General features: G+C 38.2%; 1 protein-coding gene across 1 annotated transcript in view; it reads right to left on the bottom strand.

Moving 5' to 3' along the window:
- Window positions 1-15,182, bottom strand: part of LOC109926409 (A disintegrin and metalloproteinase with thrombospondin motifs 3) — a 176,883-nt gene that overhangs the window by 116,753 nt on the left and 44,948 nt on the right. The window contains exon 4 of the mRNA XM_048616431.1: window positions 2,803-2,999. Within this exon, the coding sequence (XP_048472388.1) occupies window positions 2,803-2,999 (197 nt within the window). The remainder of the gene's footprint in view (window positions 1-2,802; window positions 3,000-15,182) is intronic.

The raw sequence follows: 15,182 nt of genomic DNA, 5'->3' as shown, positions 1-15,182 counted from the left end.
CACATTGAGACCATTGGGTTGTAGGTTTCCAAGGCGGAATATGAGGTATTCCACCTTGGAAGCCTACAACCCAATGGTCTCAATGTGGACTTTACTAGCTTCAAAATCTCCCCACCCCTGACCTCAGCCCAAGACCAGCACCCCACCACCTCCCATCCCCACCTCCTTGACACGTCCGTCTTCTCTCCCACCTATCCGCTCCACTATCCACCTGCTATCACCAGCCTCCCCTCTATTTATTTCAGAGCCCCCTTCCCCTCCCCCATTTCTGAAGAAGGGTCCCGACCTGAAACGTCAGCTTTCCTGCTCCTCTGATGCTTCCTGGCCTGCTGTGTTCTTCCAGATCCACACCTTGTTAATCTCAGACTTCAGCATCAGCAGTTCCTACTATCTCTAAACAACTTCACATCTTCCCTTATTATACTCTATCTACCAGATTTTTATCCACTCTCTCAACCTCTATCTATCTACATCTTCATTGTCTTCTTCACAACATACCTTTCTATCACTGTGCTGTCTGTGAAATTAGCTACCAAGCCTTTGTTCCCCTGTGCATTTTGATGCAAATTGTAAAATGACCCTGGCATAAGTCAGGAGTGATAGAAAACTCTCCACTTGCAGCTCCAACACAAAAAGCTTGACACCATCCAGGACAAAGAAGCCCGCTTGTAATATCTACAAGATGCACTGCAGAAATTCACCAAGGCTCCTTAGATAGCATCTTCCAAACCCACGGCCATTGTCGTCTAGAAGGATAAGGTCAGTAGACACATGGAACGTCACCACCTCCAAGCCACTCACTATCTTGACTTAGAAATATATTGCTATTTCTTCAGTATACCTGGGTCAGAATCTTGAAGTCTCCTCTTACATTGTGGGGTCTACCGAAACTAAATGGACTGCAGCAGTTCAAGGAGACAGCTCACCAACTCCTTCTCGAGGTCTATTAGAAATGGGCAATAAATGCTGGCAAAGCTTGTAAAATCCACATCTCAGGGATGAATGCATAACAACAAAAATGGCATGATGATCATTAAATCCCCACTATCAATATTCTAGAGGCCTCTGATCAGAAACTTAACTGTATCAGTCATGTAAATATTGTGTTTACACACACAGGTTGAAGGCTGAAACTCCGTGGCAAGTGATTTTGTTTCTGATTCCTTAAAGCCTATCATGTACCGGACACTAGTCAGGTGTGTGATGGAATACTATTTGCCTGAATGAGTGCAATTCTAAGAACACTTAAGATGCTTAACATTATCTATAACAAAACAGCCAACTGACTGACATCCCATCAAACATCTTAAGCAGTTATTCTCCTGAAATTCCCTGCCTAGTGGCAGGAATGTCTTCCTCATATGGATTTCAGTTGTGCCAGGAAGGAGCTTTTCTTCAATGGCAATTTGGGATTCGCAAAAATAAATGCTGGCCTTGTAGTTAAAATCACATCCTATTGTTGGATAAAAATCAGACTGGGTCCCAGCATTGTCCCTTTGAGTCAGAACATGCCTAATTATGCAGTAATTTTTTGCAATCCTGTTGCCCCACCTTCTCAAACAGCTCTCTTCTGTAACTTTCTTGCCGTGATAACAGATGTATGCTAATGAACGTGAATCACCCTCTCAATGAGAGTCTAGTCAAAACCAACAAGGCAAAAAACAGAACATGCATTCAACTGAAATATAATTTTGAGCAAACACGTTTCTACACCTGATGATCAGCTTTCGGCTGGAGCTATTTGAGTTGGTGCAGAATAAAACCAAAACACTTGGATGAATGAGGAAGAGAAAGGTAAGCCAACACACTCTTTTCTCACATACTTCCTGGTAATAGACTGAAATGGAAAAGATCTAATATTTATTGATTACTTTCTACATTCTTCCTTAGTTTGTTTCAGAAGTTTGAAGGAACCTAAAATAATGTCATAGTCTGGCAGTTATCAATTATGACTGTCAGTTACAGGAAAAGGCCTTTTCTTAAACTAAACCTCCAAGTATCATAAATTTAGCAATAAAAGTCAAAGTAATCTTGATCCTAACGAGTATAAAAAAGTATTCCAGTTGTATAATAGGATTAGGCCAGGTGTGTCCTGTGGAGAAAAACACACGAGGGCCAATTCATCCACAATGAAATAACCTACCATTTCTTGGTGAGAAATCTTAGACTTAAATGGTGGCGAGAAGAGATAGAAACATAACTAAAAACCAAGTGGTTAGGATATGGAAATGCATGCACAACAATAAAGTTTCTTAAAGTGATCAGTCATACATAGTGTCTTCCACTGTCAGGTTACCTAATTTATTATTGAACGTTGAAAATTTCATAAAACTTCAGTTAGTGAATGTACCCATATAATTGGAATGTAAAATCTCCAAAATCACAATGTGATCCAAAATGTACTTACAAATACTACTAAGTGAACACAGTTAATAAATGGTGACTCCACACGTATCAACTCTCAAATGGTAATTAAACACTTTGGAGTTGAATAATCTCTGTGCAAATAACCCACTCGTGTATTTCCTGTTTGTGCTATGTTATTGACGGTACTGATCTTTTTACTTTTATTAAGAGTTCTCCAACAAGTTAGAGAATGTTCAGATAAGTACATAAATATGCATAACTCCAAATAGTGAGAATTCAGCGAAAAGATAAAAACCTTATGATTCTGATACAAGGCATGTATGGCAGTAATATCACTGAACAAAATAATTTATATAATGTACACAGGATATGAAATGAGATTGTTACTATTAAAACAAGAGTGAAACATATGGAAAAGTACATTGGACTACTTACGATATTCATTAATGTCAGAACATAGTTCTGCACATGCTCTTTTCCATGGAAGCGAACAACCGAATCATCTACAGCCAAGAGAACTTCTATGCTGTAATCATCTTTCTTTGCATGTCTTCTTTTTCGTGTTGGATGACTTAGCTTCCCTTCAATGATGTCTAGAGAGTTTGCAAGGTCGCCAACAGCAAATTTTGGGGCTTTGGAGGAATGAAGTTAACAAAAAACAAAAAAAAAAAATCAGTGCTGCTTTTATAATGAATTACTTTTATATATAAAAGTCATTAAAACAATCTACATGCAGTTCCAAAAACATACCAAGTACAAAAAACTACCCTGTCAGTTTACATATCTGCAAACAGTAGCAACAATTAATGTAAAACAACTTGAACGTTCAAGTCACAGTTTTTGAAACAGGCATTTTACACTAACATGTAACATTTAATTAAATTATTCCAGCTTTCCAGATACTTTCCTGGAAAGTCATTATAACTGAATCCGAGTCTTGGGTTGAAGAATGTTGTTTAGAATTCTAATGTTTAATGACGACAGTTGCAATCTGTGATATATTGCATTACATGCAACTACTCCCACCTGTGTAAGTAAACACTCAGTTTATGCATTATGAATGATACACTTTAAGCAGAACAGTAAAATATTATAAATTATTATTAAAGGTTTTTGGTATTTGGGTGCATTACAAAATTAAATACATGCAGCATAGTCTGCTCCTTTTCAAGGACTCAGGAGGCAGCGGTGAAGTGGTAATGTCACTACACTAGAAACGCAGAATCTCAGCTCATATTTTGTGGACATGGGTTTGATCCAATCATGGTAGATGGTGAGATTCAATTTCAATAAAAACTGTAATAAAAAAGCTTGTCTAATGGTGACTATGTAAATCACTGTCAATTGTCATAAAAACTGTACAGCTGGCCTATCAGCAATACCTCATGAACAAATTTTAAAAAAAAAAACAAACAATGAAGCAAGCAAATTGCACGAATGCTTATTCAAAACTTTTGGAACTGGATAAAAGGAAATAAACAGAACTCCAGACAGAGTAGGCGACAAATGCAAAATCATACGAAAGACATGAAAGTGCCAGCTAAACAGTGCAAAACAGTCCTTAAATGAAAGCTGAAAGAACTGCGGATGCTGTAAATCAGGAATAAAAACAGAAGTTGCTGGAAAAGCTCAGCAGGTCTGGCAGCATCGTGAAGAGAAAAAAATATCAGAGTTAACGTTTTGGGTCCGGTGACCTTTCCTCAGTTCTGAGTTTTCCAGCAACTTCTGTTTTAGTCCTTAAATGAACTTGGCTATGTAACAAAGCTACATTAACTTGAAACATAAGCTGTTGCTCTCTCCACAGATACTGTCCAACCTGAACATTTCCAGCATTTTCTAGTTTACTGTGTGACTGTTTCACATTTAATATCCATCATCTCAGCACTTGAGTTCAATATCAATTTTACAATTCAATGTTATTCTCAGAAAACTTTGTTCTAATAGCATAACTACTAGAATTTTTTAAAACCATTATTTCCACTGCATCTCCCAACCCACACACTAAGTATAACTAAATAACCAAAAATGCTTACACATCTCCTAAACAATCTTTGCTTCTGACATTTCTTTTCTAAACTGCAATTTCTTACTCAGCAAATACCACAAACTTGTTAGATAAAATTATTTCATCTTTCAACTACCATTTTTCATCTTCATGCAGGTTGGCACAGTGCTAAAGAAAAATATTAGTAAATAACGGAAATTTATAATTCTAATGGAGAAAAATACTTCCAAAAAAATAAAAAGCTTGTTCTTAAACCTGATGACTTAATACCAGAATTGTCTGCAATGGAGTTCCCCATGTGAACCTCTCCATCTTCTGGATAATGGACCTTGATTTGCAACTTATCCTGAAACCAAGCATTGAAAACTTCCAGCAACTATTGACATATTGTGTGTCTATGAAGAATACATCATGGGAGTCATAGTTTTTACCCTGCTCCTAAACAATAATATTATGCAGAGTTTGCTAACTATAATTCACACATTATAATGCCCACCCACAAATTAACTCAAGTTCTGAGAATGTGAGAAAAATGAACTATAAACATTACAGTTTTACTCTGCTCCTGTGGAACAATAATATTGAGTGCACTGATGGACCAGGCAAAGAATTTATTAATAATTGAGAAAACCAAGGAAAGACTGCACAACGCCATTACAGCATTGATACTGTATAGATCCAGCATATTTCTTAATACATGTTGCTGAAATGAATAAAGTGAAGGAGCATGTTTAAACAGTGTTTCAATACTCACTTTAGACATCGTGGCTGCAAGCAAGCAAGCAGTCAGCCCCTGTTCACTGGAAATAAGCATTTGTTTTCTAAGAAACGATTAAAGTTACTTGCACATTAGTCAGTAAACAGTATAAACCTTAAATCTGTGAAGCCTACATTCTACAGCATTACTATGCAATGTCACTGCAAAGAGTAATCTGTTCATGTTCAAGATCTCCCAAAAAGAACAACAAAACATTCAACTCAACAAGGTGCAGGGCTGGATGAACACAGCAGGCCAAGCAGCATCATAGGAGCAGAAAGGCTGACGTTTCGGGCCTAGACCCTTCACACTGTTTGATATGTAAATGTGATTCTTAAATGAAGTTTCACATGTGGAATGAAGACAACTTTGATGAGGACAACCTACTTGATTAAACTCAAGCAAATCATTATTCAAGTGAGTCCCATTATGACATAACAGATTTCCTATTGGCTAAAACCTGAAATAGCAATATATCAATACGGTTAAATGTATGATTCGCTATTACGTAATAAATAGAATGGAAATATTTTGCAAAAATTCTTTTACAAAATAAACTAGACAGTCGGTTCTGCTATAAAGCAATAGTTGCAACATCGCATTATAGAAAATCACTACAGAAAAATGGGGTCTCTGGGAAAAGTGGGGTTGGGGCAGACCACCAAAAAAAAACTCAAACTCAAAAAAAGGAGAAAAAAAACACTTAAAAGCCTAACACAAAGGCTAGCACAATTTGAATAAATGTTTCATATCTAATAATGAAATAAAAGTCAATTTAACATTTTACCTTGAAAAAATGTCAAGATGACTTGATAGGGGAGGAGGTTGTACTGTACCTCTCACAGAAAGCACTTCACGACAAAGCCTGTGAAATGACCATGTGATGTCGATGCATACACCTCCACGCACCGATGGAATCATGTTATAGCCAACTCAAGTTTGCGTTTTAGAAATAACAGTGTAGCGGGAGGAACACAGCAGGCCAGGCAGCATCAGAGGAGCAGGAAAGTTGGCGTTTCGGATCGGGACTCTTCTCCAGTTTTAGAAATAGCATTTCCCCTATTCATCAATTGCATTACAGCCAATTCGCAGCAACAGAACGTGTCGCAGCAGAACCAACTCTGAATTCAATTTGGTTTAAATACTTGTATGGCCTGCTTCACAATTCAATAAGATCAAGGCTGATCTAATTGTATTCTCAAGTTCTCATTCCTTCTAAACCCACAATCACTACCATCCAGAAGGACAAAGGCAGCAGTTATATATGTAAGTCACCGCCTGCAGTTTCCCCTCCACGCCACTCACTGTTCCTTCAGTGTTGCTGGGTCAAAATCCTGGAACTCTCTTCCTAACAGCAATGTGGATCTACCTATAGCAAACAGGCAACAACAGCTCAAAAAGCCAGCTCACCTCCATCTTCTGAAGGGTCAGGCAATAAATATTGGCCCAGCCAGCAGGTCCACGCTCCATGAATAAATAAAAAAACTTCCCACCTATCCCAATAATTTTTCACCTTCTTGCTTAACAAGAATCTATTCATGTCTACCTTAAAAACATTCATGGACACTCTACAACCACATTTTCAGGAATAGAGAGTTTCAAAGGCTGAAGAAATAAAGTCACCTCATCTCGGTTTCTACTGGTGTAGAAACAGTGACTCCTGGTTCTACATTCTCCCCTAAGAAGAAACAACCTCTAAATATCTACCCTGTCAACTATCTTACATGTTTAAATCAAGTTGTGTCTCACTATTCAAATCTCCAGCAGACCAACCCTAGCCTGTTCAACCTTTCCCCATAAGACAACCAAGTCACTCCAGGTATTATTCTAGTAAACCTTCTCTGAACTGCTTCCAATGCATTTACAGCCTTCTTTAAATAAAAGGACTAATACTACACACAGCACTCCAGCAGTGGTTTCACTGGTGCCTGGATAATTAAGTATAACCGTCCTACTTCTGTGAGTGCAATGACAGCATTCAATGAGCTTTCCTCATTATTTGCTGTACACCTGCATAATAACACTTTGTGATTCATGCACAAGGACATCCAGATCGCTTGCATCTCATAGCTCTGAAATCTCCAACAATTTAATAATCTCCTTTCTCATTCTTGGTCAAAATTGGCAATTGCATATTTTCCTACATTGTACCCAATTTGCCACTGCTTTGCCCACTCATTTAGCCTATCCATCTCTATTTGTAGCCTCATTATACCTCTTCACAACTTAGTTTTTCTATAACGCAATAGTTGCATGCTTGCGTGACTGCACGCTATAGAAAATCGCTATACTGTACCACAGAAAGATCGTGTTCCCCAGTGTCCACTATTCATCAATTGCATTACAGCTAATTTGCACTAATGAAACATGTTATAGCAGAACTACCTGTATTTTTCTACCTAGCTTTGTGGCATTAGCAAATTTGATTAACATACCTTCTTGCCCTTCATCCAATTCATTTAGATAAATTATATGAATAGTTGAGGTGTAAGCATCAATCTTTATGGCATACCACTTGTTACATCGTGCCAACTTAAAAAGACTGTTATTGGGAAGCAGACCCTTCGGTCCAACTCTTCCATGTCAACCAGATATCCTAAATTAATCTAGTCCGACTTCCCAGCATTTGACCCATATTCCTCTAAACCCTTCCTATTCATATACCCATCCAAATGCCTTTTAGATGTTGTAATTGTTTCAGCCTCCACAATTCCTCGGGTAGCTCGTTTCATACACACACCACCCTCTCAAAAAGGTTACCCCTTAGGTCCCTTTTAAATCTTTTCCCTCTCACCATTGCTCTGCTTTCTATAAGCCAACTCAAGCCTTTATCCATGCAAATATGCTGTCCCTTACACTATGAGCTTTTACTTCACAATAACCTTTCATGTGGCACTTGATCAAATGTTTTCCGGGAATCTAAATACAATTTATCATTGGTTCTCCTTTATCCATGGTATGTGTACCTTGTCAAAGAGCTCTAATGGATTGGTCAAACTCTAAACTATGAGGGGTCTTCCTGATGACCTTGAACTTATCTAAGTGCCCTGCTAATAACATCTTTAATGTCAGAATCTAACAATTTCCTTATGACGACATGTGTTAACCTAACAAGGTTATCATTTCCCTCCCTTTCTGAATTTAAAAAAAAAGTTAAATTTGCTAAGATCCAACTAAATAAGATAATCTAATAATCAAATATTTAGTAATTTATTTTAGAGATTTATTTTCTCAGTTAGTCAAAAATGTAATGCATTTACCCTGGCAAAATGCAAAGTTATATAGCTAATGTAGGCTTATTTTGTATTGCTGAAAATGAAAGTCTGCAGGCGTCTGCTGATTCAAATCAAGAATCACCAGGCCATCTTGGGTTAGCCCTTACTTCATTTGCAAAGTAACATCCTTTGTTGGATGGCTCTATAAGACGTGCTAGCCAAAAGGTTGAGGAAGGAAAATAGCACACCACATCGGCCATAAAGTGCTGTTGCCAGATTTAGAAGACAAATGATCAGAAAAGCATTTTTCAACCTTTCAAATCCTGTAAAGGACAACTGCACACCAACTTCAGAAAAAGTGCAGAGAGCAGAACATCTCTTTGTAAACGGCTTTCTTCAATCTGACAATAGCCTTTGACTCAATGAATTGAATGCCCTTTGGAAGGTATGACAGTAAATAAGGATGCTTGACTAAGTTCACAAACATCATCTGTCTCCCACACGATAACATGCAAATAACAGTACAATGCAATGACTCCACTATAGATTTTCCTTGTCAAAATAGGCATGAAACAGAGGTGTGTCATTCCTCCAACACTGTTCTATGCACCAGAGTTGCAGGTTGCTATTATACATCCTTGCTATCAGGATGCCCCAGATGCAGTGATAACCTATAACACTGGTGGTAGAGGCTTCAACCTCAACTAGCTGAAGGCTAAAACCAAGCAAACTCAATTTCTGTAACAGAAGTGCAGTATCTTGATAGAGTACAAGCTGGTAGATATACTGAAGAACTTCAACAAAGAATTTACACATCCACTGAGACCTAAGAGAACATAAGCCTTGCCTTTATCAGGAAGACAGGGTCCACTACCAAATCACACCAATTGTACCAAATCCAAAACCTTCAACTAAAATTGCTGGTTACGTGTTGGAACTTGCTATATACTCTAAGTTATTTATCTCAAAAAGCTGACATGGATGAAGATATACTATTGAATCAAATGTGCTGTTCAGCCTACGATAAGTAACATATTCTGGTATTTGAGAGTCAAGACATCAGGCGAAGTAACAAGCTCAAAAATCTATGATCGAGTCATAGAGATGTACAGCACAGAAACAGACCCTTCGATCCAACTCTTCCATGCCAACCGGATATCCTAAATTAATCTAGTCCTATTTGTCCAATTTGACTCATTCACCTAAACCCTTCCTATTCATATACCCATCCAAATACCTTTTAAATGTTGTAATTATATCAGCCTCCACCATTTCCTCTGGCAGTTTGTTCCATACACACACCACTCTCTGCATGAAACATTTGCTCCTCAGGTCCCTTTTAAATCTTTCCCCTCTCACCAGAAACCTATACTCTGTAGTTTTGGAACTCCATTCAGAGGAAAGGACCTTGGATATTCACCCTATCCATGCCCCTCATGATTTTATAAACCTCTATAAAGTCAGCCCTCAGCCTCCAACACCCAAGGGAAAATAGCCCTAGCCTATTCAGTCTCTCCCTATAGCATAAACCTTCCAATTCTGGCAACATTTTAGTAAATCTTTTCTGAACCCTTTCAAGTTTCACAACATCCTTCTTATAGCTGGGAGACCAGAATTACATTAAGTATTCCAAACATGGCCTAACCTATGTCCTGTACAGCCGTACGATAACCTCCCAACCCCTATACTCAATGTACTGACCAATAAAGCCAAGCATACCATACAGCTTCGTCACTATCTACATGCAACATAACCTCCCAATTCTTATACTCAGTGCACTGACCAATAAAAGCAAGCAAACCAAATGTCTTCTTCATTATCCTGTCTACCTGGAACTCCACTTTCAAGGAACTATGAACCTGCACTCCCAGGTCTCTTGGTTTAGCAACACTCCCCAGGTCCTTACCATTAATTGTATAAGTCCTGCCCTGATTTGCCTTTCCAAAATGCAGCACCTCACATTTATCTAAATTAAACTCCATCTGTTACTCCTCGGCCTATTGGCCCATCTGATCAAGATGCCATAGTACTCTGAGGTAACTCTTCACTATCCACTACACCTCCAATTTTAGTGTCATCTGCAAACTTACTAACCATGTGTCTTACGGTCACATCCAAATCATTTATATAAAATGTTGAAAAACAGTGGACACAGCACTGATCTCTGTGGCACATTGCTAGTCACCAGTCTCCAGTTTGAAAAGAAACCCTCCACAAACAACCCTCTGTCTTCTACTTTTGAGCCAGTTTTGTATCCAAATGGTCAGATCTCCCTGTATTCAATGCAGACAATGCTGTTCCTCATTTTTTTTTACGGTGAAGATTTTTGGACAATTTAGGTGTAATATTTAAGCCCTGGAACATCACCAGATTTAAAAGAAGTCTTGCAATTCAAGTGGGAAGATAAGAGAAGCATGCATGTCAACCAAATCTAGAGCCCACAGTAATGATCACGAGATCATTAATATTTAAAGTGAAATTCAAACAAAGTGAAATTACTTGAAATAACAAAGTCACAAGTTTCGCATTTTAAACTAAAAGTTTGTGGGTACAAGAATTAAAGAAAGCAAGTACTACTAACATTAAATCCTTAACCTTTAACCCTGGAAACCTAACAAACCACATTCCTTTTTATTTTTAATTCCACTACAGAGATCCTCTGATTTCCAAAATCTTCAGACCCTTGTCACTTCACCTAGGACAAAACCAAACCACATTTCTCAATAATTCATTTTGACTCTACTGTTTCCCACTCTGGCATTTAAACTTCGAGAGTGCTTTCTAGGAGAATTTCCCGTGCCATTCTCTGCCACTAACTTTACTTGGCAGATCTGACAATTTTCATTCGTCACAAATTTGGATGTTTTTCACTCTGAGAAAGGACCCAACTCGCGATTTCTCTTTAGCGACTCCAACTCAAGAACATCCTTGGTTCGTCGTATACAACTTTCTTCTCAGTCTTCCAAGCTGATAAATCCCAGTTTCTGAGAGAAGGAAACACAGATAAACTCAATATAAAAGATACATTCCCTGTAACCTTATTCTACAGCAATAGGTCCACACTTCCCTGAAAGTGGCAACACAAACGGATAAGGTGGTCACGAAAGCATATGGCATGCTTGCTTTAATCAGTCAGGGGATACAGTATAAAAATTGGCTAGTCATCTTGTAGCTGTATAGAACTGTAGTCAGGTCACATTTGGAATATTGTGTACAGCTCAGTTCAGTGTACGGTTTGCCACACTACAAGAGCATGGAGGCTTTGGAGAGGGAACAGAAAAGGTTTACCTTGATGTTATGCTATGAAGAGAGATTGGACAAACTTTATTGGTTTTCACTTGAACGTCAGAAGCTGAGATGTGGCCTGAAAAAAGTTTACAAAATTATGACAGATGAATAGAATGCATAGTTGGTGTCTTTTTCCGAGAATTGAAATGTCAATTACCAGGGGACATAGGCTTAAGGTTTAAGGTAAAAAGGAGAACGTTTAAAAGGAGATATGAGAGGCAAGTTTGAATACAGAGAATGTGTCTGGAATGTGCTGTCAGAGGAGCTAGTAGAAGCAGATAAAATAACATTTAAGAGGTATCTTGGCAGTTCCATGAATAGGCAGGGAAGAGAGGGATGTGGACCACATGGAGGTAAAACATTTTTAGTTTAGAAAGGCATTGTGTGGCAGTACAGCCTTCATGGGGTGATGAACATGTTCCTATCTTGTACCATTCTTTGTTCTGATCTAAAAATCAAACTTACTTTAAAGACCTTTCATTGATCCGAGACACACAAACAATTTAAATTCCAGAAGATAACTATATCTCACCTACACTGAACTCATGGGGCCCATCCATTGATGCTGTTTTCATGCATCTAACTCAAAATGTATTAACAGACCTGAGTAAATAAACACTTTGAATGATGACTCTTGAAGATTGTTCACTGACGTCTTAAAGTCTGTTTTTCTCCCCATTCATCTTACACTTAACACTTTAATTCCGAAAGTAGAAGTTATATTCCTAAAACATGAACCACAAAATGAAATGTTCTCCTAACATCACTATAATCTCACATTAGTTTAGATGAGCAGAACTTGTCAGAATGTCTGATTCAAGATTTTGAAAACAGGTGATTCATTCAGAGCTAAGCTGGGGAGCATCCTCATGTGGAAACAAAAGGAAATTTTTGATGTGATTCAAACCATCCATGAATGTCTGATCTATTCACATCAACACTTGGAAGGCAGATGTCCAATCAAAAGCAAACGACAATTCATCATTGAAAATGCTGGAAAACCTGCCAGTCAGTAACAGCAACCACTATTATAGTAAGCAAGAGAGGGAGGGAGAAAAGGAGAGACAGCAGCTACTCAAGCCAACAATCCAGCACTACCTATACCAGCTAATCTGATACCCTCACTGCTTCTCTTAGCCTTGCTGGCTTTTCCACAAGTCGACACAGACACTTCAGTTCCACCCTGTGAATCTTCCTCACCCAAGGGACTGCCGACAATGGTGATGATGAAAGGACAGAAAAAGTCAAGAAACAACTATTGTTAAAAAAAAGAGTGGTGGTAGGAAATAAGAGTCCATTGGATTAAATGCTGTTTAACAAAAAATTAGCTCAAAATATTATGTGTGCATATGTATTCATAAAAGTCATGACAAATGGAAATACTTTTTAGTTTCCACTCTCCTGTGATCTGTTGAAGAGTCACAAGAGCAAAGGTTAAAAACCAGCTGCAGTTTGAACTAGGCACTTAACTTGATACAAATATGGGAATCTGGCAGCTGTCCATTTGGTTACATAAGCTTGAGAGAAGCAAAGCCATTCAAACAAAACTAGATTTTGCACTGTTATCTATATGAGTAATACTTTTGGAGACAGTTAATACTCACTTAGGAATAACTGAAATGATAGCTCAAAAGGGGAGTCAGTTAGAAACCTTCAAATATAGTTCATGGAATTAGAGGCTACCAATACAATTTATAACTAGCCAAATGCAAATATCTTAACATAAGGAATACAACATCTTAATTTCAGTCGAGAGCTGGTTAGCATGCATCTACCTGTAAATACATATGTTTATGTTGTAACTATGTTTATACTTTGTACAACAAATTTGCTGTAATACCAGTCCAAGGGGATACTCTGTGGCTTCTTGCTAACAGAATTAACATTCTTTGGAACAGTGGAGTAATCTAGTGGCTAAAACCATTTAAACAAATGTTCTAATTTTCCGTTCTAATGGACAGACGTGATTAGTCATCAGAGCCACTGAAGACACTGGAGACTTCTGCAAGACAAGACTCTGGCATGATAGAAATCTAAAAAGATAGAAACTGAAGTACATAGATAGAGAAAGGCAGCAGACGCCCATAAAAACAGTTGGATTAGAAAACCGCACCATGCTGCCTTCCTAAGACAGTTGCTGCACGACAGCTCATGGACTTAGGTGAAGATCTCACATGCAAGTACTGGGCTGGAGTGCGATTCTTTAAAAGGGTTGAGTCTTTTCAGTGAGAATATCTTTTGGCTCACTGCAAGGGTCCTATTCTACCCTCGATGGTGGGCTTCCTCCTTTGTAGTTATCCTTCTGGATCTTAAATGTATTGGTCAATATTGAAAGTAACAACAGAGACTTCGGTACGTCACTACAGAAATATGTCCCAAACCACCCAAGTTTTCAACTGTTCCTCCTCAAACAGATGGTGTAAGGAGGACAAAGAATCTACAAAGGCAACTATATAGTTTGAGAATACAAAATCTTAACATTTAAATTTAATGTAGGCAAGTGTTAGGCCATGAACAATTGGAAGAAGATTCAAAAGGCAGACTATTATTTAAATGGAGAGAAATTCTAAGAAAGTGCAGCATAGAGGGAATCTGGGTGTTCTCGAGTATGAAGGTTGCAGCAAATAATCAAGATGGCAAATGGAATTCTAGGCTTTATTGCTACGGAATCAGGAGTTTTGAAAATTGGGAACTGTTACTATACAGGGTGCTGAGACGGGGATACTGCATATAGCTGTAGTCACTATTTAAGAAAGGATATCCTGTCACTAGAGGCAGTTCAAAGCTGATTCCAGTAATAAAGTTATTGATCAAGAACTGGTAAACAGATTAGGGTTTTATTCATTCGAGTTTAGAAGAATAAAGGGTGACCTTATTGAAACATGCAAGATTCTGAGAGGCTTGACATAGTAGATATTGAGAAGATATTTCCACCAGTGGGGGAATCTCAAACTAGAGGACATAGTTCCAGAATAAGGGGATACTCATTTTAGAACTGAGATAAGAAGGAATTTATTCTCCCTGAGAATAGTGAATATCTGGAATTCCCTACCCCAGTGGAGGCTGATCACAAAGTGTTTGAAGAAGAGGCAGATAGAATTTTGAAATATCAGGGAGCTGAGGGCTTTGAAGAACAGCACAAAAAAGAGAAGGTGAGGTTTGGGGCAGGTCAGACATGATCTTGTTGAATGATGGGGAGCAGGCTTGAAGAACCAAATTGCCTTATTCTGCTTTTATTTATGTTCTTGTGAAAGCAAGGAAAATAACTACAAGCTTGCATTCCTCATCTTTCAGGAGATTTGGGTGTATAATGCCCCCAATTCCCTTGCCTGTAACGAAAGAAAAATTATGAGCAGTGCATGCCTGAGCTTCCAATTTGTACTCCTGAGGGGAGCCACTCTGCTCAGGTTGCATAGAGTTGTACAATAACAGGCTCCCTCTTATTTGCCAACCTAACACTTTAACTTGCCTAACCAAAGTCAAAGTCAATGTTATTTGACAGAATAATTAGTCAGTTTATTAAAATGTTATTCTGTCCAAGGGAAAAAGA

This window comes from Rhincodon typus, chromosome 34 (assembly GCF_021869965.1).
Source record: "Rhincodon typus isolate 14 chromosome 34, sRhiTyp1.1, whole genome shotgun sequence".
Lineage (NCBI taxonomy): Eukaryota > Metazoa > Chordata > Chondrichthyes > Orectolobiformes > Rhincodontidae > Rhincodon > Rhincodon typus.
Note: the sequence above shows the minus strand (reverse complement) of the source record. Positions and strands in the feature narration are given on the sequence as shown.